Source organism: Paramacrobiotus metropolitanus, unplaced genomic scaffold, assembly GCF_019649055.1.
Source record: "Paramacrobiotus metropolitanus isolate TYO unplaced genomic scaffold, Prichtersi_v1.0 Parri_scaffold0000124, whole genome shotgun sequence".
Lineage (NCBI taxonomy): Eukaryota > Metazoa > Tardigrada > Eutardigrada > Parachela > Macrobiotidae > Paramacrobiotus > Paramacrobiotus metropolitanus.
Window position 1 is genome coordinate 175,183 of NW_026570344.1, and position 26,360 is coordinate 201,542.

The 26,360-nt window shown below is 42.8% G+C and overlaps 5 protein-coding genes and 1 long non-coding RNA gene across 16 annotated transcripts; 2 read left to right on the forward strand and 4 right to left on the reverse strand.

Moving 5' to 3' along the window:
* Positions 1 to 69: 69 nt before the first annotated feature.
* Positions 70 to 4,581, reverse strand: LOC129598491 (propionyl-CoA carboxylase beta chain, mitochondrial-like). Of its 2 annotated transcripts, none has more exons than XM_055496412.1 (9): positions 4,071 to 4,581; positions 3,583 to 3,696; positions 2,804 to 3,043; positions 2,342 to 2,477; positions 2,259 to 2,275; positions 1,706 to 2,099; positions 1,227 to 1,435; positions 1,133 to 1,151; positions 70 to 699 (listed from the first exon to the last, which is right to left on the reverse strand). In XM_055496412.1, the coding sequence occupies exons 1-9, from the start codon at positions 4,365 to 4,367 to the stop codon at positions 398 to 400; spliced, it is 1,728 nt and encodes a 575-aa protein (XP_055352387.1). In that variant the 5' UTR covers positions 4,368 to 4,581; the 3' UTR covers positions 70 to 397. The 2 variants fall into 2 exon arrangements, with proteins under 2 accessions (XP_055352387.1, XP_055352388.1); XM_055496413.1 differs by having other exon boundaries at positions 4,064 to 4,581.
* A 383-nt stretch (positions 4,582 to 4,964) lies between these two features.
* LOC129598514 (WD repeat-containing protein 46-like) lies at positions 4,965 to 8,480 on the forward strand. The gene is made up of 5 exons (XM_055496467.1): positions 4,965 to 5,559; positions 5,648 to 5,877; positions 6,450 to 6,846; positions 7,094 to 7,604; positions 7,837 to 8,480. Exons 2-5 carry the CDS (start codon positions 5,788 to 5,790, stop codon positions 8,288 to 8,290), a joined length of 1,452 nt encoding a protein of 483 aa, XP_055352442.1. The 5' UTR covers positions 4,965 to 5,559; positions 5,648 to 5,787; the 3' UTR covers positions 8,291 to 8,480.
* An 889-nt stretch (positions 8,481 to 9,369) lies between these two features.
* Positions 9,370 to 14,949, reverse strand: LOC129598510 (membrane metallo-endopeptidase-like 1). Of its 2 annotated transcripts, none has more exons than XM_055496460.1 (18): positions 14,455 to 14,949; positions 13,666 to 13,784; positions 13,465 to 13,599; positions 13,355 to 13,402; positions 13,047 to 13,160; positions 12,876 to 12,959; positions 12,608 to 12,789; positions 12,440 to 12,468; positions 12,351 to 12,363; positions 12,253 to 12,281; positions 12,114 to 12,146; positions 11,845 to 11,962; positions 11,312 to 11,694; positions 11,084 to 11,250; positions 10,831 to 11,011; positions 10,392 to 10,523; positions 9,894 to 10,325; positions 9,370 to 9,819 (listed from the first exon to the last, which is right to left on the reverse strand). In XM_055496460.1, the coding sequence occupies exons 1-18, from the start codon at positions 14,697 to 14,699 to the stop codon at positions 9,714 to 9,716; spliced, it is 2,550 nt and encodes an 849-aa protein (XP_055352435.1). In that variant the 5' UTR covers positions 14,700 to 14,949; the 3' UTR covers positions 9,370 to 9,713. The 2 variants fall into 2 exon arrangements, with proteins under 2 accessions (XP_055352435.1, XP_055352436.1); XM_055496461.1 differs by lacking the exon at positions 14,455 to 14,949 and adding an exon at positions 13,879 to 14,405.
* Positions 14,950 to 16,793: 1,844 nt separating this feature from the next.
* Positions 16,794 to 18,466, reverse strand: LOC129598548 (terminal nucleotidyltransferase 4B-like). The gene is made up of 2 exons (XM_055496514.1): positions 17,847 to 18,466; positions 16,794 to 17,609 (listed from the first exon to the last, which is right to left on the reverse strand). The coding sequence occupies exons 1-2, from the start codon at positions 18,204 to 18,206 to the stop codon at positions 17,064 to 17,066; spliced, it is 906 nt and encodes a 301-aa protein (XP_055352489.1). The 5' UTR covers positions 18,207 to 18,466; the 3' UTR covers positions 16,794 to 17,063.
* A 573-nt stretch (positions 18,467 to 19,039) lies between these two features.
* On the reverse strand, positions 19,040 to 23,900 carry LOC129598526 (inactive non-canonical poly(A) RNA polymerase protein Trf4-2-like). 8 transcript variants are annotated; one of them, XM_055496483.1, is made up of 5 exons: positions 23,234 to 23,900; positions 21,740 to 21,792; positions 20,887 to 21,306; positions 20,059 to 20,801; positions 19,040 to 19,836 (listed from the first exon to the last, which is right to left on the reverse strand). In XM_055496483.1, exons 3-5 carry the CDS (start codon positions 20,954 to 20,956, stop codon positions 19,249 to 19,251), a joined length of 1,401 nt encoding a protein of 466 aa, XP_055352458.1. In that variant the 5' UTR covers positions 20,957 to 21,306; positions 21,740 to 21,792; positions 23,234 to 23,900; the 3' UTR covers positions 19,040 to 19,248. The 8 variants fall into 8 exon arrangements, with proteins under 8 accessions (XP_055352458.1, XP_055352465.1, XP_055352463.1 ...); XM_055496490.1 differs by lacking the exon at positions 23,234 to 23,900 and having other exon boundaries at positions 19,040 to 19,590; positions 19,679 to 19,836; positions 21,740 to 22,098; XM_055496488.1 differs by lacking the exon at positions 23,234 to 23,900 and having other exon boundaries at positions 20,887 to 20,999; positions 21,149 to 21,306; positions 21,740 to 22,097.
* LOC129598528 (uncharacterized) lies at positions 23,246 to 26,255 on the forward strand. Of its 2 annotated transcripts, none has more exons than XR_008691709.1 (6): positions 23,246 to 23,428; positions 23,544 to 24,442; positions 24,548 to 24,849; positions 25,147 to 25,207; positions 25,371 to 25,573; positions 25,949 to 26,255. It is a non-coding gene; the product is annotated as an uncharacterized LOC129598528 (long non-coding RNA). The 2 variants fall into 2 exon arrangements; XR_008691710.1 differs by having other exon boundaries at positions 23,246 to 23,408.
* The last annotated feature ends 105 nt before the right edge of the window (positions 26,256 to 26,360 follow it).

The following is a 26,360-nucleotide window of genomic DNA, read 5'->3' on the forward strand; positions in this document are numbered from 1 at the left end:
TTTAGAAGATTCAACCGATGTCACGACGTCATGTAGGTGCGCCGACGTGAAATCAGAAATAATCGCCCGGTCAAAATTTTAACCCACACCAAACTTACACAGATAAGGCCCGTCCAAAATGCGAGCTGGTTTAAAACACACCCATAACAATTTCTTCGGACCGCTTATCTTTTTGTTAAGATAAAATTTCTATTCTTCTTCACAACTACGGTCGTTCTTTAAATCGAAAATGAAGTAAACGAAATTAAAAGAAAAGACCAAAACATTGAGAAACATCCCATTCGTTAAAGGAATAAAATAAACAATATCTCCAACCACTTAAAACCATTAAAGAGATTAAACCTTTACCGATACTGATACCAAAACCGAAGAAATTTATCGAAAAAGGATTCGTTGACTATAAAGGAATATTGCCGTGCTTTTTTGGCGGATTGCTCAATTTCTTGGTCTGTAGTAGATCCAAATCCCGGTTAATCCGATAGCGTGTCGTTCGCGGTTCAATGATATCGTCAACAAAACCCCGCACGGCTGCCGGGAAGGGATTGCTAAACGCTTTGACATAGTCCGCTTCCACTTGACTTAAATCCTTCGCACCACGGTGAAGGATGGCTACGGCACCTTTTGCTCCCATCACTGCTACTTCCGCTGTTGGCCAGGCGTAGTTGATGTCGCCGCGTAAATGCTTTGAACTCATCACATCTAAATTTTCAAAACATGCAACACTTACATGAGACTGTCGAATACCGATAAAAAATTATTCATGGTTACATGTTTTACATCGCGTAAAGTTACATGTTTTACATCGCGTAAATTTACTCATAATAAGTACGGTTAATTAGGCCCATTTACCAACCCATGCTCTGCTTGTAAATACCAAAAACTAAAACGTAACAGGAGTTTAGTACATATACTGAATCTGTTTTCGTATCTATCAGAACTTTTTCACTGTATATCACTTCTTCATATTATAAACTAAGATTCCGCATTCCCCTATTACTTTTGTATCACACCAGCTGTGCTTATTTATAATGACAAGCTGTAGTCACGACATGAAAACTCGAAAACCGCTGTCAATTTTATACTACAAAAACCGATTCCATATCAGCGTATGCTAATAATATTATTCGCTTACCGTACGCTCCACCATATGCCTACAAAGAAAAACCATTATTAATGCACCTCACTTTCTCCTTACCATCAGAAATCAACACCGTTTTATAAAATACCTTTCTGGTGATTATGGTAATTTTTGGTACAGTCGCCTCTGCATAGGCATACAACAATTTAGCTCCGTGCCGAATGATTCCATCGTATTCCTGAGCAGTGCCCGGCAGGAAGCCCGGTACATCCACAAAAGTTATAATGGGGATATTAAAAGCGTCGCAAAACCGAACGAAACGGGCTCCTTTTACGGACGAATTAATATCCAAACAACCTACAAAATAAAATTGTGGAACAGCGAATCGCAAACAAAATCTGTCAAGCAAAACTGAATACTTTCACTCAATGGGAGGAAATTGCTGTTATTCAACACCAACAGTATCACGATCTCACCTCATCAACGGACGTTCTATCACATTTCAGTATAGTCTTTCTACATAAAATCAACAAAATAATAACGAGCCATGGACGAAAACTAAACGGCAGACGAGCCATTCCAAACGAAAAACAGCAAGACCAGCCATTCAAAATAGAAAAAACTTACCAGCCGCCACTTTGGGTTGATTGCCCACAATCCCCACGGTGCGTCCATTCATCCTGGCAAATCCTACGACAATGTTTTTGGCATAATCCGGCATAATCTCAAAGAACTCCGCCTCGTCCACGATGGGACCAATGACGTCCAGAATGTTGTAGGCCGCAGTGGACTGCAGTGGCACCACAGTATCCAAACTTGGAACCTCCCGTTCCCACGGATCAATGTTGACCCGCCGGGGAGTGGAATCACGACTGCTTAGCGGCAGATAGTTGATAAAGGCTCGCATGTTTAGCAGAGCATCGATATCATTCTCGAAGGCGCGATGCGCCACGCCCGACACACTGGTGTGTGTTTTGGCACCACCCAGCTGTTCCTGAGTCACGACTTCACCAGTTACTTGCTAGAAAAAAACCAAAAGATTATCTGCGTGCCATAGAAATAGGTTCAATCATTGTCATGTCCTTCAAAGCTGACATTTTGTAGTGAATTCATTTATAAATCAAATTTGCCGGTTCGGAACTTTTCCAACCACACATACGTTAGTTCTAAATTCATTTACCTTGACCACCTCCGGGCCTACGAAATAAAAAAAAACCACATCACATTATCGCAACAACAAGAACAAATCAACCAAGTCTTCACCTGTTATAAAGAGATACGAAGTATCCTTCACCATAAAAGTAAAATCAGTTAAAGCAGGTGAGTAGACGGCCCCACCGGCACATGGACCCATAATCAGTGAAATCTGCGGAATCACGCCGGAAGCCATAACATTTCTCTAAAAGAGGAATGATATGTACTCCTTTTAAAATTACTTCGTATCTGTTGGACTAAATAGCGATTTTGAAACGATAGGTCAAGTATTTTATTGATCCTGTCTGCTTCCGGATCTCGAAAGAATACCCTTTTACTACACGTGAAATCCACAAAAATATACAGGAAACTAACCTTACCGGTCTCAGGTTCTAACAGTAAAACAATTATAATTTAACTAACAGTCTAACACCAACAGACAATTTATATTAACAGTGCATAGAAGAGCTATCCTGCAGTAACAGAAGCTACGACGTCTAGTTTTTCATACTTCTACAGCAAACGCCAAACCTGGAAAATATCGGCATATCCCGCTAACGAGTCCACTCCTTCCTGAATCCGAGCTCCACCAGAGTCGTTTAATCCAATCAGTGGTGCGCCAACCAGTATTGCTTGATCCATCACTTTGCAGATTTTCTTGGCATGAATGCTTGACAAGCTCCCACCAAACACCGTAAAATCCTGGCTAAAAATGTACACCGTTCGCCCGTTGATTTGCCCATGTCCGGTAATAACACTGTCGCCCGGATACTACAGGAAAACGTATATAAATGTGTTACAAGATAAAAGTTTTTTATGAATTTAAAAATGATTGCAAAGTGGAACTACTGTATTAGATTACAAAAGAAATATCCTAAAGCATTATCAATTTTTCGAAAACCAAACGGTGGTAGTACACAGATTTCTAAACCACGGTATCGCCAAACTTTACCGCCAGATCCTGTGTTACTCAGAATGTAGTACTGCATCAAAATTCGCAGGACAGATCAGCAAAGGCAACCCTCTAAGTATCAAGACAGGTTTCTCCGACAGCAAGAGAAACATCAAACACCACACCAAAAAAAAGTACTGATGCGTTGTTAGAAACAAAACCGGATAAGAAACAATTAAAAGAAATAACAATCTCAATGCCGCCGATACGACACATCGCAGGTGGGCAGAGATTTTTAGAAACTGGTCATTTCTAATTTCCAAGAGTTTTCAAATTAATTTACTGTGTACCGGAATAAGGAATGTGACAGTACAGGCATCAAGGAGACAAAAAAATAATATTTGTATGCTATATGTACCTTTTCTTTCTCCATCCCGAAATTTGTGCAGGTATGCTCAGCGAATGCATCGTATTCCACAAATGTCCCCGGATCCATAAGGACACTGACCCGTTCCCGAGCGGTTAATTTACCCTACGACAGTGCAATGTTGCTGTAATAGCGAGTGTCAACTTTGCAAACAGCGGATCTGCAAATCGCAGCGTTTCATGAAAACCGAGATCAGCCAACTTCGCTACTACGATGCTTTACTTCACGCAACATAAAGTCGTCTATTTAATTCTAGAAAAATCTGAACTCGTGGTAGAGTTTTATTAACGCAAAACGAATGCACTGACACGATTACAACTAGTTTTAACTACTGCAATTCGTGAATCCCAGGGCAAGCAAACTGTAAATGACGCAAAAGCAGACTGCATCACTACACTACACTTTTTCGGCACGTCTGCAAGTTGCATCGTCCATAGAGCGATGTTATGACTTATGAGCATTCTACCAGTACCCCCAACCTTTTTATGCTGGGCATCGATGCGCTTCTGTCCACCTCCCAAAAGAGACTGATGGCGTTTCTCGTCGATCATCCTCTTCACCCCGATCGTCTGCAAGGCGGAACCCGGTGGCGGACTGCTGACAGTTTCCGTCGTTCCCGTTGCACTGGCTGCATCTTGCGCTGCGACATTCGACCCCGAGAAACTTCGGTAATGCAGCATATTATTAAAAACACTGCGATTAGCTATGGGGCTGTACTGAGAGGGCAGATGAGTACATAACCAAGGCAGTCTGGAGGAGAGACGTATGGATGCCATTTTATGGTTCCACGCACAATACTGCACAGTCCGCTGGCCACTTGCTGGCAGCAAATAAACTGTGAATTATAAATGTCAACTCCTTGATGGAAGACAGAACAAGGTTTGAAACAACCCAGGTTTAAAAATCCAGCATCGAAAAAACTGGAATGGATTATAACTTTGGCCGACTCTAAAGAATCTTGTTCACTACTGAGCATTGCAGTGATTGCACTATGTTGTTTATACCCAGGCCAAAAAAATCAGCTGTTCACTGCAATTTGCAGTTGCATGGCCTTGACACATGATGCTTCCGATTCCAATTCCATTCACATCGCCGAATAAGTCACCATGCTCAGAAGACGCTACACGCTGTTCAGTCGCAATTTCACGAAATATGCACGTTACAGCTAAAACGATTTGATCTTTTTTTTCGTAAAATGACAAAATGTACTTCATTTTAAATAGTTAGCTTTGAAAGCAAAATTATGTTCCGCTTTTTAGGTTTGCGCTGCTTCCGGTAGTTACTGAACATGTGTCCCACTCTCCAAAAAAGAGAACATATTGTGGTGGAATGGAATTGAATCAATTGAAACGATTCTGCTAGTCTTTTGGCTAGAGTAGAAATTTCGTATGTATTCGCAAGTGACAGAAAGAAACCTGCTTTAATTTGGAGATCAGAAAGTAGTGAGCAGATATACGAACTCTCATACCGTTCGTAATTCTAAATGTTTTGACTTGTCGTAATGCCTGGATTTTGTCACAATTAAATACTTGTAATTTCCATCGACCTTGTTATCATTCCTTGGGTGAACATGAGCGCTAAAAATTCCAAGCGATATCCCAGGAAACCCAGCTCTACGCCACGATATTTTGATCGATCCAACTCCGCCGGTGCCACTGCCCAGCGCGTAGTCAAAAACATTACCGACGATGCCAATATTTTGGACGGAAAAACCGATTTTATTCCTCTGAATTTTCCTGATGATGATACGGAAGAAATTAAAAACCGGAGAGAGAAAAATGCCTCAAAGCCCGGTCAGAAACCTCGCGGTCCTTCCAACAATCTCGCGCGGTTTCCCGTGACTGGCGCTCATCCTGGCGGCCCGAAGCGTAACCGAAACAGATCCAGAATGAAAAAAGAATGATACCTCGGTGAAGAAGTCCGCAGCAAGCAACAGAAAGCAAAGGATACCCGAAGAAGTTACGCTAGGTGCTGAGTTTTTCTGGATTGAAAATTTATGAAAAATGTAATTAAAGTTTAAAGTTCTTTAGTGTTACTGTCATGAATTGCGCTGTAGATGTTTCTGAGGATGCTCCGGATCCAAAAAAAGATGTATTTGCCGGCGATGCGCCGGTCGATCCGAAACTGTTGAAGAAGTACGATCGCGGGAAAGGTATCGATGTCGGACGCTTGAGTACACCGTTTCATCAGGATTTGATGAAAAAGAAAGAGGAAAAGATTTATTTCAGCAAGCAACAAGCAGCACGAACGCACCTGCTTCGCACGGAAACCGCGGGATTCTTAGAGGTAAATGACCGTAAATCGATTGGAGCTCTGTACCGTCGCACTCAGTAGGGGCGGGATACCGGAAAATGCAGTCAATTTTTTAGGAATTTTGGGTTGGTCTCGTAGGTTTTTTGTTCACGCTAATTTTATTCCATGCATTTAGTTTGCTGCTCTATTTTGTTTGTCGAAGGTGATGTAGTTAAGTCATATTGCATTTTAATATGTGGATTACCTTCAAAATTGGCTCGAATTTTGCTGGTGAACACCAGGTAATACGCTCCGAAATTTTAATATTCAAAAAAATTTTGTTTCTGGCAGCCGGGCAAGAAATCCGCCTTCCGTCCATTCAAGCTCTAGATGTCCTTTGCACTTCAGTTGTTTGAAGGTTGCTGTACATACATAGGGTACATTAATGATTAGCTGGGACTTTGTAGTTACGGATGTATTTTAGAAAATCTTTCACTAAAAGGATGTTTCTGTCTGATCTCTCATGTTGCTTCACCAGGATTTTGATCCGTAAAAACGAAACGATGCCCTCTTGAATATACGCTATCTGTATTTATAAAGCCTTAATTTCTCTTTTATTTCTACAGGCCGAAGGTCCGCTGGAAGACACCGCGCGCGTAACCCAAAAGGAACTGTCGCAGTCTGTAGATCTGCAGAGTCAGTCCAAACACTTTGAGTTGCGCTTGAAAGAGTTCGGCCCCTATGGATTTCAGTACACACGCAATGGTCGATTTCTCATGTTGTACGGAAAACAGGGACACGTTGCCACCATGGATTGGTTGACAAAAACGTTGGCCTGTGAAATGCATGTCCAGGAGCGGATTAATTGTGGTCAGTGGCTCCATCAGGAAACCATGTTCGCCTTGGCACAGAAACACTGGCTGCACATTTACGATAATAAAGGGATTGAATTGCATTGTATCAAGAAGTTGTTCCAAGTTAATTGTATGGATTTTCTGCCTTACCATTTCCTGCTAGCAACAGGTATTGTAACGATGGTGTCAGACTTTCCTGAATGAAACTTTCGTTCTTGCAGCTGTGATCATGAAGGTGTTTCGCATCCAACACGTTTTCTGGAGTGAAACCCAGGCTTCACGTAGGATGAATAAATTAATTTATGGAAATTGATTGAAGTTTTCTCACTTACTGAATGCTATTATGTTTTCCGTCACTTTATTACTTTATGTGCTGACTTTGTAATATTTTCTTTATTTCTACTTTTAACTTGCAGGAAGCGAACGGGGATTTTTGTCCTGGTTGGACATCTCATTGGGCCAGATGGTAGCTCAATTTCCCACCAAATTAGGCCGCCTCTCCACGTTGCGCAAAAATCCCGCGACGGCCATTGTTCATTTGGGTCACGCCAATGGTACCGTTAGCCTCTGGTCTCCTAATGTCTCGGAGCCTTTGGTGAAGTTCCTCTCCCACGAGAGCGCAGTTCGCGCCTTAGATATTGACTCCAGCGGGCGCTTCATGGCGACGGCGGGGTGCGATCGCAAGATGAAGATCTGGGATTTGCGGATGTACAGGCCATTACACGAGATCAGTGTTTTTCAAGCACCGGTATCGCTCGCCTTCTCTCAGACGGGATTGCTGGCGGTGGGAATGGAGAGGAGCGTGGAGGTACTGAAGTTCGTTGGAGATGAAGACAAAGTGGAGACCTATATGAAGCATTTTGTCAAGAATGGGCTGTCGCATGTGGAATTCTGCCCGTTTGAGGATGTTTTGGGATGTGGATACAGGTAACTACTAACTACAATATTGTACTCTGTGTTTAAGCTTTCATTTCACAGTGGACTTGTACTTTATCGGTATCGTTTGTCATGTTTGTTTGAAAGTTGTGCACTGAGCTTTTTTTATTGGTGAGTTTTCTTCGAAAAGGTTTTCTATTGCGGGCGATGAAATTTTATTACGTATTTACAGCACTTGCATTCTCTTGTCTCAAAATTGCTTATTACAGCGTTTTGTTTACAGCGAAGGATTCACGAGTCTCTTAATACCGGGTGCCGGTGAAGCTCACCTGGACGCACTGGAAGCCAATCCCTTCCAAACGAAACGCCAGCGACAAGAAATGGAAGTCCATTCATTGCTGGAGAAAATCCCAGCGGAATTAATCGCATTGGATCCGTCACAGATTGCACACGTCCATGAGCCGTCATTACAAGAACACTTAGAGGAAAAGAGTCGGGTTTTATACGCCCGGATGCCCAAAGTGGAGTTTACACCCAAATTCAAAGCCATTGGCGGCTCGGCGGGTTGGACCAAGCGGAAGACAACGGTGAAAGAGGAGAAGAAACGTCAGCAGATCAAAGAAGCGATCCAGGCCCGAAAGCGACTGCTGGATGTGGAGCAGGAGGAAGAAAGCGAGGAAGAGGTACCAAGAAGAACGGAAAGCGTTTTTGACCGGTTTAAGAAGAAAAATGTTTAATGAGTTTTGAGTGAAACAGCGTTTGTGGAAACTGCAGCGCTGGTAACCATTTTGCTAAGTTTAATGCGAATTACCAGCGTATTTTTGCATAAAAAGTTCTACGTACGCGCGAATGCAACGATTGCGATCTTCAGTCGCGAATGGAAGAATTAAAAATGAATACTAAGGAATAATAATTCGCTTCGGGGCAGGTTCATCTATTCTTGCCGTGTAGCTGCTGTTCTCGGAATGAGTTCGAATTGATGGCGATCGAATACCTGCCGCCAGAAAATTTGAGAAACGTAAATTTGGTGCCCTTCAGTTAGCCAGGGTCTGGACGGGTTTTTTGACGTATGGCACTGTGAGAAAGGCATTTAATTTTACGGTTTGCCTGCGCTTCCTGTTTAATTCTGGTTCGAAAACGAAATGCAAGGGACCATTTTAACGAAGCTTAATCTTGCTAATGCTTAGCGAACGCAGATTACGACAACAACAGCGACGACGCGTAACGATTTAGCTTTATTAATTGGGCATTGGGTATAGACACTAGCACCGGAAAACGGTACACCGGGGCAACCGGCCCCGTCGTCCTTGTTAAAACAACCCTCGCCTCTTCGCAGAAGAGGGTGGGTGGGAGGGAAGAACGACTTGTTACATGTAAATCCACATTACTTCAACACGACAGCAATTGAAACGCACAAATGCACAATCGCTGTGCCACATCCACAATCAAAGATGCATTGCTTCCTTAGTGTCGGAATGGTAGTCAAGGTGCATCCCAACGATACACCCTAATGGCTTTCCTCGGCTGGACACTAGTCAACCAGGTCGTCCAGCTTTACAGTTATTACCTTACCTTACAAATACCTCCGCTGCGTTAACCGGAACTGACACTGCTGACTCTATTTTGTGTACTGCGGAGGTGCTGAAGTAGCGGCATGCGTGTGTTCGGCAGTGACCCCCGGCCCTGTACCAACCACCACGTTTGTCGTAAGCTTGATGAAATGTCGCCATTTGTTAAAGAATAATGAAGTTGGTTCGCTGAGTAGCTAGTTCTGTTTTGTTATCAGGGATTTTTTTCATTTCAGATTCTGGTGGCTACGCCGTTTTAATTTTTACTGAAGCAATAAAAATGACAAAAACAATCTATGGTGAAAACAAGGAAATTTCATCATTAACAAACGAAGAGAACGTAAAACCATCTAACATGCAATGTAAGGGATAAAGTATACACTTGGTTAAAAAACTTAATGTTGCAAAGACCTTGACAAAATTTGCTATTGCAGTTACTTAAAATAAGTCCAGTTGCCGCGGGTACTGCAAATGGCTTTATATAGTGCTAAACAGTGTTTCGTGAGTATAGAAAAAATGAAGGTGTAAGGCAACATTCTGGCAGTACATTTCACGTCCCCAAGGGATCCATAGTCTACTCTTCAGTTTTCGATCACCACACTTGGCATTTCTCCTCAGCCGGCGGGTTCATCGGCGATTTCTCAGGGCAGTGAAAAGCTTCAGAGAATTCTTTCAGATTTCGTAATGGTCCAGTGACCCTGGGAAAATGACACTTAGAAGAACTGTAACCAAACAATATTTTCGGCTATTAATGATCAAATATTTCTTGTACCGGTATTTGTCGGGACTGTGCACACCCGACAGAATATCGTTCGCATAAGCATCCGGACGCGATAATCCACACCAAATATGCGCATACGATAGAAACAGCAGTTTCTCATGGCTGACATGTGCCAGACCCGGGAGACGCGGTTCGCTGCCGCCCGCTGGGAGTGTGCGCTCCTTCCACTTGCGGTAGGCTCGATACGCCTGTTTTAAGCCGCCATTGTCCGCAATATTCTCCCCCTGCGTATTTACGCCGTTGAGGGTCATGTTGACTTCGGGAACGTAGAACTCTTCGTATTGCTTAATAATGCAGCTGGCTTTGTTCTTGAAGCGCTGCACCGTGCTGGCCGGCCACCAGTCACGCAGATTGCCGTCTTTATCCTTTTGCCGGCCCTGATCATCGAAGCCGTGGGTGATTTCATGGCCGATTACCATTCCGCTGTAACAACAAAAAGAAACTTCCATCACATCGATCACATAGTATCGCCTTCGTTCTTGCGTTTACATGGCTCCGTAGTTAATGGATTTCGGCCTGTCTTTATCAAAAAACGGTGGCTGAAGGATGCCGGCAGGGAATGTTATGCTGTTGTAATCAATTGAGTAAAAGGCATTCACTTCCGCCGGTGTTGCCGCCCATCTGTAATTTGACGCGAGATCGGTGTGAAACTAAGCCTGGTTATAATATTTTCGAACTACGTATATTGGATGTAACGCAGTCCTATTTCGATACGATACGGTAAGCCATAATTAATGACTGCGCAGTTACTGATCACACATATTATATACATCACGAGTTAATGGCATGCGTGCGCAATATACTCTACTCGAGTACCGTTATTCTTTCCCACAGCAAATTACTCCATTATCACAAAAAAATAGTTCAAAGTCAGACACACAATTATTTTTTCACCAACCCTGACTTAATTATCTCAATGGTGCCTCACTTGTTCTTATCAAATGGTATCCGTAATTCGCGCAGGGACTTTTGTGCCCACGCCCGACTGTTCAGGTGGACGTTCTCGAAGTGGTCGTATTCCGAAGCTATCATTTCCTTGAAATGATCTTCCAGGGCCGTCTGATTGTGGATCATATCAGGATAAGCAATCTTGCGATTAATCGCTTGCGCTATACCCAAACGCACACAATGCACAAACGAAACAACACTTTGCTAAAACTATTGCAGTGCGATGACTAAACCTTTCTTTCTCGCCACCGCCTTCGCCTCCACATCCATCCACTCCACTTCATCGAGCAGTTCATTAAACGCTTCAGAAATATCATCAATCATCGCTTCAGCCTCCGTTCGGCTGCCATTCTTTAAGCTGTCCTCAACGTACAGTTTACCCACCGCCATATCAAAATACCTAAAGGTCATCCGAAAATACAATCTTCTCATTCGCTGATTCATAGCTAAATGACTCTGACCCAGTAGCCACGCCCACACACGACCGCCAGCGTGCCTTCTCCATGGATGTTCCATACAAGACGTTGCGGTACTTGTTGTACACCTCCCGGAAGCGGCTGTCCATATCCCACACCACCGACTGCACCACGCGCCAAGCAATATAATTGGCCACGGTGCGCTGGGTGGTGTTGTGCATCAGCTTCAGGAATTTGTTAAAGTAGTCCAATTCGTTGACGATCACTAACTCCTCCCAGGTCACCGACGGCTCCACGTCGTCGGGCATGGACAGGTTGAAGTAGCGCAGCCAATCCAAACCGGGATCGGTGCGGTTCTGTAGCGCGTGCAGGCTCATCTTGTTGTACTGGCGGGTAGCATCGCGGCGCTGTTCCCTCGGGGTTTTCGTCTACAAGTGCAGAATGCACTGTAAGGGTTGTGACGTCGAGTACTGTATCTTCCTCTGTATGTGGCTGCAGCCTGCATGTATTATTCGAACATACCGGCGACTGCGAAACTTCACTTACAATTAATGCAGATTCATAAAGCTGTTTGTTACCTGCGCAATGGCGATTTCGAAATGTAGCACATCTGAAAAATCCCTCTCCGCCACCGATCGGTCGGCGCCCAAGAGGACGGCTGTTTCCACCATGAAAGTGTAGTACGCTTTCACATATCTAATCATTTAGAAACGCATTCAATTAAGGTCTTGGAATAAACATGGGACTGTGGTCAACACTTTCATAGCATATTAATTTTAACGTTTTTAGACTAATACTAATATAATCAAATGTAGTGTGTAGACCATGTGTGTAGAAGATTACTTACCTATCGTCTTCTCCACGCAACATATATTCTGTGCTGCAAGATGAAAATATTTTAAGAACCCCATCAGCTTCGTTTCGGGCCATAAACAGTTAATTAATGAAATAAGCATAAATACAGATATATCTGGATATGTTATTACCTCGGCATACCAACGCCTGGCTGATCTATCTGGTAAGAAAATCACACAAATGACAACTCCATTCAAGAGAGGTTTTGCAGTGCCAAAGCTGTGCTTACGTAGATGATTTGTCTAGAAGAGGAGAAACTGTTGCAGTACATTACGCTAACTCATGCTCCAAAGTGCTGTCGTTATCGTTAGTGTTTACCTTGTCGTATTGCGGCTATCTGCCCACACCTAGGATTCGAGGACAAAATCATAAGAAACAACATATGTGTGTGGTGCTGGAATGCTAGTAGTATACTAGTATCCCTTGATTGTGTAACTATGCTGCTCGTAGGGAACGTTATGCTATGCTATGCGCGACGCAACTTACTCCCATGTTGATCAAGTAAATGCCGCCATCACGTCGCAGCTTGCCGACGGTGTCCACCCAGTTAAAGGTCTTCTCAAAATTCCGGGCCGTCTGACTGCCGACTGGATGCTCCAGCACAGGGAAGTCCACATACTTCTTCAGCAAATCAATCACAGGCTGACCTCCACGGTCTTCAATGGCCGCTGTAAAACCACAGCACTGTAGCAAACTGCATTCCGTCACAAAAAGATGTATGAAACAATCATGTGGCATACTTGCATGAACGTACTTTCGTTCATGCAGGCTCTGTACATCTTCTTGGACTGTGCGACGGGTTTCCACTCCTCCGACCGGACTGGCAATTCCATTATCCCTGGATAGAAATACGAACGCCAAGTGAGTCATCCTAATTTGCGGTTGTCGTTGTTGACATAAAGAGCACAGAAACAGATCCGGTTACTTTTCAGCGTGAGTTCCAGTTCCTCTTTCACTTGACTGAAGACGCTATACCGGCTTTTATCTTCCGGTATCACATTCTTCTTCAGCCAGCCTCCGCAGGCATAAGTGTAAAAATCTGCAAACCGTGACAAGGTTTTCTTAAAACAGACTAGCGAAGAAAAGAAAGCTATTATCACTGTACAGTAAAAATTTTTATTGCCATGCTAATGTCCAAAACAAATCAGTTATCACTGAATGTTAATTTAAGAGCGTACATTATACACAACATCGAGCCGTGAGAAAAGTGACTGCATGTTGTCATGATCCTACCTTCACAAGGATCAACCTCTTGATCCATAGCTTCCAATATTCCGTTAGCTAGTCAAGAAAATCCAGTTTTTATACAATACTCGCTTAAGCAATACTCGACTATACGATACCTGCTTTCGTACAGGCTTCAGAAATGCATAACCTTTCGGAGCCACTGCCCAAGTGCACAACAGCCGCATCATCCGATGGGCCTTTGTGAAAACGAATACTGCTCAGCATATCGCCATTCCATCTGGAATTACTATCTAAAAAAACGGTTTAAGAATATTCACAACGCACATAATTGTCTGAGATAACGAAGATTAGGATACCTCTTGAAAATAACACGATAAGGGTAATGAGTAGCGCACATAACAGCGCGACGGCTACGCTTAACAAACAGCAAAGGGAGCGTTCCCGATACGTCCACTTCTTCCACCATAACCACCATCTGTTTCGAAAAGAATGGGTGAGCTCACGTTCTACCTTTTCAAAATGTGTGAGTTTACGTATCTCTTTTTTGACTTGTGCGACTCATTTGTCACCTGGAAGCAGTTATCACAAGTTCCATGAGCTCCATAAACGCACAGAGCACAATGATCCGATTTATCTTCTAGTAATCTGTTTGTGCAAGTTCCAAAATAAACTTATTATTCCAAACTATTCAGTGTTCAGAATTAAAATTTACTGTCCCGTTTGCAGTAATGCGGTAATTCTTATGGACAGCTGAATCTGATGCAGTATTTTACAGCATTTACAGAAATTGTGTGATGAGCATTTAATCCGTAATTTGACGCGCAGTTAGTCAAATGCGTATCAGTGGCCAAGTGAGACCGTTTAGTTTTTACTAAATCTAGATACTAGACGCATCACTCTTTAGCGTTCTCTATAATATTATTCCGCGGTCACTACACAATTCTTTTTTTGGACAGCTGCGTAGGGTATCGGTTGGAATAAGCCATCTTCATTCAACTGAATGGCATCGGAATTTGTGAAACGCGTTAACAGCGAATACCAAATGAACAGCTCATTACTTCAGTTTACAGAAATATCAAGTACTCTGTATGTACCTTTTTACGAAAGACGGTTGCCGGTCGTATGCAATATTGAACACTACTTACCTCTGCTGCGGATCTTTGCCGTACGAATTGGCTGGCAATGTGGCTGAATGAGGCGAAGCAGTGGGTAATTTATTATCCACTGCCAGATTATTGACGTTGAGACTGAGTGAGTTCGATGGGGAATGTCTGGAATGATAGGACACCGCATTATTCACACCACTGGCCGTGTTAGCGGCCGTGACCTTTCTCGTCTCGTCCTCAGGCAGCGCATTGAGATCGTTGTTAACAAGAATACTCATCTCCATATAAGCAAACACAACAGTAAATGTATGATCTAACGAATTCCTCGTGAATCCAGTAACACAAACGATATCCTATTTAGCCACATAATGACATAATCCGCCAATGTATCGAGAAAGCCTGTCAAGATGCCTTATTGCTTGTCTAATGAAATGCGCCGCAGAATTCGACGGCTGCCTTCAGTTGTTGTCTTTCTACGATGCAGTAACTGTACTGTCCGAGAAAACCGATCTCGTAAATATGATCGCTGCTCTCTCAAATGGTTTTGATTTGTTCTTTTGGCGAGTGAATTATGTTAGTCGGGGGGATGTGTTTAAAAATAAACTGAGCGGTGCTGTCAAGACTAAAGCGTGGTTAGTAATCTGAAAAGGCTGCGCCGGAGCTGGTTAATTTCGACAAATTACTGCCCGCTGCACCGCTCTGGCCGGGCTGCTTTCATTCAGCAAGATACGAATTTTGCAAAAGTTTTGCCGCGACGTATGTTACATATTATAAATACGCTTTGTGATTGTGATTGACGGGATGTCTGTCAACAGTTTAAAAGGACCAATGTGACGACGATAAACGTCCTGCCGCTACCAACACATTTTCATGGATCGTTAAGCTTTCACTGCGTTCGTCCTTTTTGACACTTCCCTCGTTAAAGACTTTAACTACGTTGGCAACTCGTTGGTACTCTTAAAATATTTTCAGGTAAGTTACAAACTTAATGAGAAACTTTGTGATGCACTAAGGTGCAATCAAAATCGAAAACTCGCCTTAGGACATGTGTAACAATTAACAAGCCAGTTAAATTACGATGTGCGCTGCATGCATTTAACGAGCCCAGCTGCTTTCGTATGTCAGTTTACTGGTTTTTTGTGTATGTCAACAATTGGTCTTTTACTGGAAAAGAAGGATTTTCTGTTTTGCTTTTATATAAAAAAAATAAGTATCAAAAAACTTTGTAGAAATACTTTGTCACTTATGGTTAGTGCATGCAAGGGAAGATCCAGGGACATCTTGCACCTTGCCTTATACCATATAGAACCTTGTTGTCGCATAGACCGGACAGTCAGTGCATTCTAATGACTTAGGATACTACCGTAGTGCATTGGCGGTGACCCTCCACGGTCCACCCACATGCCACGGCACATGGCAAAGATCGGAATTGTTTTCGTTAAGGAAAAGTCGTAAAAATGATGAATGACAATTTGACGTAAGCGCGTGGTGCATTACTAGCGGCACGGTGGCATAACATTTGACCTTCCTGCAAATTATGAGTTATGTATCTAGACCACGGACCGGCTCGTGATGAAACCACACCCCGCTAAACAACAACACTTACTGTCAAATGAGTGAGACTCTTATTACTCTTACAGTAACAAAAAGTAACAAAACTAATTCAATAAACACGGCTGCCAAACGTAATTCTGTACTGTTACGTTTTAATCCTCATTATTCCTGCCAAAGCACCTGCAAAACACCCTCTTGCGCATGCTTAAAATTGTTATCTGGTAAAGAAGTGGTACGTACCTGTTTAACAAATCTTTGGCTAGTACAGTAAAATCCATCGTTTTGCCAGTTTGCTATAGTCTCAAGTACTTAAATATATATTAAAATCAATTTTGTCTTTGGTCCGCCGCCTGATACCGCCTTCAGAATCGAAAACAGTTGGAAAGATATACAAAGTATAATGCGCGTGAGCTTTCTGCGTGAAAATAAATAAATAATACTAAGATGGCTAACTGGCCTCTGGCTCCGCGAACATTAGAATATAGATATAGCAAACCTGGTTAACTAAATCCACAGCGATCAGCCCCATGACCTTAATGGTGGCAGACTCCCGGTTGCATTTGAACTATCTCTCGAGCAATTACATTGTTATATCACGACTGGCGAAAGGACCAGGATTTGTGGAACAAAGAACAATTGCAACAAGTAGAAGCGCTCGTAGTTTGTACTCTTTGCATCGATAGCAACAACTTTGTACGAGTGTCTGCGGGTTGAATGGTCATTCAGCACTGATCCGTAAGTACTGCATTATACGTCACATCCTTATAAGACGACCTCATTTCCTGGTCCAAAGAAACTACTGGGACAAACATATCGAGTGTTATTAGTTATCACTGCAGTTTCTAAACCAAGCATAAACATTCGCCACTGGTGAACAAAGATTTTAACAGTAAACAAGCTGTTTGGTAGTAAGTTATTAAGAACAAATCGCAATTTATAATACCACTGTAAACAGTTAATACTTACTTATGAAGAACACAATATAGTACAACAAAAAGGTAAATAACACGCCGACAAGATGCAACAAACATATTCAAACCTAAATGGTAAAAACAAATGATAGGAACAAGTGCAAAAGTTCGTATTTTCAGCGGCTAATCAAAGATAATCTGCAGATAACTGCGAACACCACCGCCATAACCGGGCTTGTTCACCATCTGCACCAGCAGGTCAAACGCCAAACTGAAGGCCGTGCGCAGCTTGGCCATTCCGCGTTCCGACGGCTGTGCGGCGTCCTTCCCCGGATCCACGGGATCCTCAATGCGCAACGCCACACTGGCCGGACCATTGGTGATGCGCGTCCCCATGTCACTGCGCGAGATGATCTCTCCATCGCCGTCCACCGTAATAGCCAGCTGGTTGTAGTCGAAATCGCAACCGTACAGTCGCAGAAAGCGCAGTAGCCGATCGCCCAGATTGTTATCGCGCGGATCGTCCACTTGTTGCTGGAAGAAGCTGATGGTCATCAGCGTCAGACAGTAGGAACTGACGCCTTCCGAGTGCACTTTGTCCAGACCCCAGAGGCGCAGGAATTCTTTGGCCACAATCAGGATTTTCGGCAGAAGCGGATACGGCTGAATAGCCGACAGGATCCACTGGGAATTGCGCATGCCGGCGTGAAACTCGTTCCCTGACACACACTGAATGGAAAGAAAAAGGGTGAATAACAATTTCGATATTGATAGAAATGGAACTGCAAGTTACAGCTAACAACCAGTGAAACGCTCTTCACACTCACGCCGTTATGACAATAATTTGCCTCTGAAGGTTTTAATTCACGAAGGCAGATATGTAACATGATAGCAATCGACGAACTGAATAATCACAAAAGCGAAAGAAAAGATGCAGAAACGAAAAAGCTTCGCCGACGTACTCACCGAAACGTCAATCTGGATTCCGCTAGGCACATCCACGATTATAAAGATGGGAGTTCTGGCCGTTGGGATGCAATATTTGCATTGCACATCGCGATATTCGCGCAGTCTCTCGAAACATTCCTGCAGCCATTCGGCGGGATCCATGTGGAAGCGACCATTCAGATTCACCACCAGATCAATATCGCTATTGCGTACGAACAATCCCGTCAGCGTGCTGCCGTACAAGGACACTCTCACTCCAGGATACAAGGACGTTATGATTCTCTCAATACGGTTGATTACTTCATAGCGCCTGCGACGCTCCTGGCCATATTGGTGTGTGTAGCCATAAAAGGCCTCGATTTCCTCGTGAAGACCCATGATACCAGCACGGTACCGCTTGCCGTCACCATTCCAACTGCGCTCCTGCTGGTTTCACCACAAAAACAAATGAAGTACAAGGCAAACAGAATAGTTAGATAGCGCTGCGTATTAATCGCCAGAAACGGCAAAGTAAGTTACCTACAGCTTAAAGTTAGAAGGCAAACACAGAAACACAAAGGAAGAATCCTTCCCAAAAATTAATAATAAAAAGGGGTGTCGAGCTGATGCCAGCAAATGTCCTAAAATCATAGGCTAACTTCTGAGTTGTGGCCTATGTACTTTGGCGTCAGTTTCGCTTTCACATGTTTTGTGAGCACTGAGCACTACGGATTCACCAGGTGCCCTTACTTGTTAGATTTCGTAATGCGCTTCCCAAGACTTCTTGGCTTTTTCGTATCAATTTGGTGTTTAACACGTACGTACTACGTACCATTTTGCATATTTCATCGGGTCTCGGGATAGCCTCAAATAATGACGTTTTCTTGGCGTAAACAGAAAAGTATGCAGCACTTTAGGCTAATTCAGAGTACTACTAGCAGTAACAACAATTACGTGGCACCACCTCGTGCCGGGCCCAATTTCTGTACCCGGCAGGCCATTTTCGTTTTCTTTCCCTCTCCACCACCCTTCCCGGCTTGCATAAATTGGTCACAGGACTCAGAGCTGCCATGATCTTGTGGTGTATAGTTCTGCAAAGTTCTGTATAGTACTTACTAGATTTGACAGACTAACACAATTCAATGTGTGCCTGATGTACAGAAACGCAAATGCAGTCCTGATCTTAAAGGGACTCCACACTTTTTCTTTCGTACATTGTTGCCACTGCTTGGCGTATGCCCAATTGCCCATTAAAATCTTTTTTAATGTGCGGCAGCTAGATGGTACTGCTCTAATACAGTGCGGAAGAAGTAATGCAAAAAACATGATATTAAATTATTACAGCATAAATGGTATTTATCGCACACTTGTTGCATCGAACAATGTACATGTACATGGATCTACTATATAGTATGCAACACCATAGGTTAGAAACGTACAATCAAAAACAACGACGACCGAAATGCGCAGAGCCGGCCAATGTATGCTTGTAATAATCGAAGATCACATCCAGGAAACTGACAGTGTCCCCGGCACGCACTGAACTGTCCACCGCTCGTTGCAATGCATCATGCGCTTCGCCGAACGCCCGCTTCACTGCATCCATGCCTCGTCTCGACGGTTCAGCGGCGTCCTTCGCGGGCTCTACCGGATCTTGGATGCTCAACGATGTGCTAATGGCCCTCATGCCCAATTTACTCTGCATGTCTGACTTCGATATGATCTGACCATTTCCCGCCACAATTATGGCGTGTTTGTCAAAATCAAACTCTTTGCCATATACCTGAAAAAAGCGTAGCAGCAGACTTCCGAGACTGTTGCCGGTCGCATGGTGCTGGAAGAAACTGATGGCCATCAAACTGACCACGTACGAGTTGATTCCGCGATGGTAGATTTCGTGGAGATTGCGTCGACGAAGATATTCCTTAACGACGATGACCAGTTTGGGTAACAGCGGGTAGCGGCTGATGGTAGATTTAATCCACTGAGATTTTGCCACGCCTTGATTATAACCGTAAAGTGGTATGCACTGCAAGCGCAACAATATTATGAGAAACATGCTTCTCTTAATTGAAAAACAAAGTCACGCTTCCGGGCGTACAGTACTGCAACCAAGTGTCTCCAATACGACCGGTTACCGAGTGCCGAGTCTGCCGACCATGACAAGAAAACTGTTACCACTACTGTTCTGACGAGATACAACAAACTGAACAAAGGTTCAAGTACAAATTTGCAAATCACAGGAACTAACCGATAAGTCCACTTTAATTCCCGTGCTAACATCCACAAACTTCACTACAGGAACTTTAGCGCTTGTCAGTTGTTCCGTACATCGCACTTCTGAATGTCGTTGCAGCGCCAAATAACAACCTCGTAACCATGCAGCGGGATCGACAAGAATGTTTACCACAGCCACCAGGTCAATATCGCTGGAATGCAGGAACAAGCCGGTGAGCGTGCTTCCAAAATAGTCCACTTTCACGCCGGGAAACTCCGCAGTAATGATCTGTGTGATGCGCTGGATGACAGTTTGTCGCCTGGTCGCTTCTTTGCCGTCTGCATGAATTTCGGCGTAGAAGGCTTCGATTTCCTCGTGCAGACCTTGAATCCCGGCACTGTATCGTCCCACTATCACGTTTTTATTCACATCGGTGCCAGGGCTCTCTTTGTGGTTTTGGCTTGCAGATGATTTCGTTTGTTCCCGTGTACGAGTTGTGATTAAAGGTTCACGCAGTTCCGGTCTGCCTTGTTTCGTGTCGCTCGTAATTTCTTTCAACGAAACAGAATGATGATGACTGGTTTTTGAATACCTTTCTCCCAGCGACACACTTCCGACAACACTCTGCAGTTTTGGCGACCTTCGTTGTGCATCATGTCGTGATTGACGCGACGGCAAAATGTCTGGATGCTGATGATGTCTGTCATCAGAGCGATGCCATCCAATGCGATCTGGTGTGCGCCTGCAGGGATTTCCTTCCTGTATTCGAGCATGATCTAAAAAGCAGACACAGTGGTCGTACTGATGTGCATTATACTTTTGCGATACCAGAGTTAGAAAGCAGAAACCGCCGCACTGTACCTCGATGTCCGTACCGGTACGACCCGTACGAGTATGCAGGATATGAGCGGTGGTATTTCTCTTTGTCCATTTATGTCATCTGCATCTCGACTCCGGTTGCAAACCGATCACTTCTAGAATAGTTTTCTTAGACGGTTAGACGTGGCAGTACAGCGATCATCTCGTTTTCAAAATCTCTAAAAGGACTCGATTTCACACTTGGTATTTCCGATAAATTATCGCTTGTTTTAGGGAATACATATATAACAACGTACTTGACTACCTGCTTCAGACTTGCATGACATTACATTATCAGAGAAATCTCCCAAAAAACGATATCTATGCAGTATAGTTTATACAAAAAATCTGGACCAGTTGCCCCAATTACAAAGCGGTGTTTCTTTCTTTCTTTGCGGCGGTTCCTTCTTTCTTCCTTTTGTTCTGAAAGCGAAATCGGTTAGCCTGGTAAAATGAAAATAAGAGAACACCAATTTAAAACTGGCAATTTGTTGTCAGCTGAAGATCATCTGCATCTTTTAGGAAATTTGAAAGCGTGGCGATTGCTGTGCGGAAAGTGAAAGTACTTCGCGAGCTAATTCGAAGGACCACTCAATATGGCTTAAGGATAATGAAGTACACTTTTCTTCAGATGAAAAAATAAAAAAACTCTCATTGCGTTAAATGGTTAAAACTACTAACTGTCCAGGTCTGGTGCATACGTGTATACGTACCGTACTTCTGCCTATCATGACAGACAGACAGTCATTGAAATATTTTTATGATTAGTAGCATAATACCATAACGTAGAAGTATCGCATCTTGATAGACGAAGAAATTTCAATGCTCCAAAAAAAATGGAATTAATTTGGCTTACCGATTGATTTAGCCTCCTTTGCTATCTTTTGTGCCGCTTTTATAGGCATCCGACTATAAAAAGACTTACAATGAGAAAAAACCGAGGTAAAGAGCAGCGATTTTCAAGTGGAGACTACATATATACTGCCAGTGTTTATTTTGCTTTGACGCGGTGTTTGTTTGAGATGGTCGTGCTAGTGCTGCAGTCACTGGCAGTGCAGTGTCACTCACCATCAGGTTTGTTGACAGCTTAGGGCTATAGTCTATACAGTATGAAGAATTGTTGAGATGTGTTGACGTGCGTTATCTCGCTTTTTCTGATCGCCCACAATTCCACAACGCAAGGAACACGAATTACTAATGCAGGGTTATTCAGTTTATAACCACCATTTTCTTGTTGTGGTATTCTGACTGCAGTTCAGTAAAGTGTTTGGAAAAGCATGCTACTTTTTAAACGCCGAAAAATTTAATAATATTTTCACACCGAAGAAGGCAGAAAGCCAAGAGGCCGGGGAAGGAGTTGCGTACCAGAACCAGATAATGGCGTTCTTGCAAGTGTGTATGTGTGTATACACACTTACTCGAAATCCTTTTAACTTATGATTATGTACCATTTAAATAAATACTACGTTCCTTATCGTTAGCAGTCCTAGAGGATAGTTAGAGTAGGTCAGTATAGGAAAGGTCAAGCTTTACAAGGGAGTTCTTAAAATATATAGTACTTCAGGAATGTCACTGTTTGACAGCTTAATTTTTTAAGTCCTGCATTAAATAAAACGAAATCATGAACTCCACGCCAAGTTACAATGTAATTCCCACACAGTAACAAAAAAGCGTTTTTTAGACTCGTATTACGACTCTAGCAAACCGTTGTTCACTCTACGAAAACTGCAGTGCCAGAACGCCTTGCTTGAATGCTTGAACGCTTCGTACTGTTGCCGTTCTGTACTGTTTCCCAAGTGTTCGGTTGATTGTAAAAAATTTTAGCATGCGTCAAGGTTAGCAAATTTGATCTGTTATTATATCGACACTTTTATCTGTGTCATGGTCTCGGCATTTGCACTTATGTTTTGGCCAGTAAACTCAGTTTTTATTATCCGATTCGATAGAAAAGAAGTGCTATAGAATTTTCTAATGCAGCTGGTGACATAAAAGGTCGACGTTTATGTGTCTCTGATCAATCACTCAGTAGCTTGTCAACGTGCAAATAAATAACTCGTGCTAAGCCAGTTGTAAAAAGCCCATGGCATCGATGGTAACAAGCTTTTGAGTGTCCACTGGCATTGATGAACTCAGCACGCGCAAACGTCGACTATTTAGGATCACCCGCAGTAACGAGAGGATTCTGTAACACTTTCCAGCTGCAAAATTGGATTGGTAGAAGCCGAGATCATTGAAAACAAAGAGAGACCAAAACAAAGCATGATGTTAGACCTGATGACACTACATATCAGTTCCAACATCATGCTCATGGGTTCAGATTCCAAATATCAGAGTTTAGTTGTGCCCTTACATGCTTGTAATTATAACGCTCGAATAGGATATCGAAGAAAGTACGGGGAGTGAGCACAGAATTCTTCACCGCTTGTTCCAGTATATCATGCGTTTCGCGGAACGTCGTTCTCAATGCAGTTATTCCGCGTCTTGAAGAAGCAGCGGCATCTTTATCGGGCTCCAGTGGATCCAAGGTGCATCGTAGAAATGGATTGTATGTGCTCGCACATAGAGTGTTGCATGTACAAAGTATTTTACCAAACAGCGGAGTCCGCAAAACGATCACTTGCAATCAAAGTCACCACGATATCAATATTACTTGTTCGCAGATACAAGCCGGTTAAGGTGCTTCCGAAGTGTTCCACTCCAACGACGGGGAATTCTGAAGTAATAATAATCGTGATTCGCTGGATGGCATCGTGTCGCCTGGAGACTCCTTCCTTCGGCGTGAAGAGCGGCATAAAAAGTTCTATTTCTTCGTGCAGACCCATCATGCCGGCACTGTGCCATAGAAATGATAGAATCGATGCAGTACAGCCAGTATTATTATTGACTTGGTCTTCGTTGCCTGATTGTTAATGATATGAGTACAAACTTAGCTTAAGTAATGTACTTCATAACTAAGTAGTTTTGCTAATATCGATGAGCTCACAGCGACATGCGACAGGTTAATGCTATCGTTGGTACTGATAGTAGGAATGGGCACACAAGTTTGATATTTTCCCATGCTGCATTTATACCTTGCCAGAACGAGATCAGCCTGCAGATAGCTTCTGTTGGAATTTCGGATGATTAGATATTGAAACATAACCAAAGAATCTATTTGCCCAGCAGTTATATACAAGTACTCCGGCTAAAGGTCGGGAAGGTTTTTTCTGATTGACTGCTACAAAAACGGATGGTACTGTGGGTGCAGTTTTGTTTTATAATAATTTTATTATAGTTGTGCTCCCGCTATTCTAGGCTTCCTGGTACTGGCTTTGATCACGAAAAAATGGTTTGGCTGTCGCAAGCAGCAGTTGTTAAATCTTTGAGCTTGTCGTTGCCCTGTTCAAAAACAGAAATACAAATTCTCATTAAGACGTAATAGAACGATACAGAAAATACTTTTTATGTAAATAAGCTAATTTTAATGCACTGTTGCAAGTTACAGTGCAGCAATTGCAGCGTTGTTACGCGTACGACAGATCACCAAGCATGCAGAAGCAAATGCTACATTATATGTACCGTAAGTAATGTACTTATTGATCTGCTCACATAGAAGATCGCGATTTAAAAACTTAATGCAGTACCGCACATACAGTAGGCACTAGAAGTTTGGCGAATCTTACAGGATGGACAAGGACAAAACAACATTGACGAACTTGCTCAGCCATGCAGAGCGTGACCTGGGATGATTTTGGGATGATAAGCAAGAAACCATACCTGACGAAAGACCACGTGTATAAAAAGCCTGAACATGGCGAACACGACGCACTGGCACCTTAACAAATAAAGCTCTAGTCCACCGAAGAGAATGAAGAGAGACGACAGCAGCCGCGGTTGGTCATTTTTAAGAGTGAAATGGACCATTTCGTTGACAGCTCCTATCCGCACTCGGAACGTGCGTCACAGTCACACCAACTGGGTTGGCAAGTATGTTTCAGTGCACGCACATGGTATCAAGTGATGGCGTGACCTTTTCAACGTCCATGTATAGATCCATTGCAAGCATAGATGAGATTCAGTATTTTACTTTCCCGAAAATCTTTCACTTATTAATATTTCAAGCGATTTATGGGAATTTGGCTAACCCCATGACTTCCTTTTTGCGGCACAAAAATCTGCGATAGAAGAAGAATTTATTTACTTACACTGCACCATTCGATTAAGATATTTATCGTTAGAAGCCGGTACTTATTAGTATTTTAATATATCTAAATGTATCTTTAGGTTAACCTGAACCCAATGACGTCTGACAGCCAAAAAGCGAAGTCTTATGGCTGATCCTGAGGTAAACTGTACAGCGCTGTTACTCTACAATGTTTATATAGAAAATATCCAAACAGAATTTTAACAGATTAGATACAAATTACAGTACAGTAGGTACAAGTACAAAGAATGCTTCTTAGTTTCTGTACCTTTAAGTTATACGAGTAACAATCTTCTTTTACTAGACTGTATGGAAAGTCAACGAAGTGTTATTCCAGCAATTCTTCCGCTCGCATCGTTTCCACGTGCTTTTCCACGTTCCACGTGCGTTCATGCTTTTCCACGTGGTGATGTGCCTAGCTACCGACCGCGAATCAAATGTGACCCCGGCCGCTTTATCGAACTCTTTCCACAACCGGAACTTCGTTATCCACCCATTTCACAAAAGGTCAGTTCACAATTGCTGTTTTTGCGTCAGCTATGCACACTTTATTAAAATTGTCTTGACTGTAAGTACTTCATATAATTCATACCATATTTAATAATGGTCATTAACGGCCTTTTTGTACAAAAAATTTGCTTCCTGGCGTATCCTGCTTGAGGGTATTGACTATTGACGTGCCGGAGTATTGTTCGTACAGCCGTATTAATGCAATGCAAACCGACATCACAATACTGTACGCAGCAGTAATCTGTAAAAGTGGCATATATGCATCAATATTTTGTAATATTATAAACTTCAGGAATAAGTAGTTTTACCTTCTGTGTATTTTTTATTTAAGTTCTTTCTTATTAAACCGGTAATGATTGTTATGGTACACAGTTAAACGGATGACATATCGGCTAAACGCCCGAAGGGAAGCCTGTGCCTCGAGAAAAATTGCCAGACGTTAAGGAAAAATATTTGAAAACGCCAGGAAAAGATGCAAAAGATTTGAAACCACAAGCAAAGATCAGAATAAACCGAAAAAATCTGCCCGCACCTGCTAATTACTACTTACTTAATGCTTGAAAATACGAGTGTTTCCTCTTTTTAAACGTGCAGTTTAGAGATACACAATGCAACAGCTTCAACTGTAATAATTCGAGAAAAATCGTCAATATTTCCGTAGAAAACTGCAAACAAGATGTATTTGGCACTATTTGCTTAGTCGTACAGTCACGAATCACGATTCATATGCGCCGAACCTGGAGCCACATAATTTATAAAAATCAGATTCCTAAATTTCCATAAA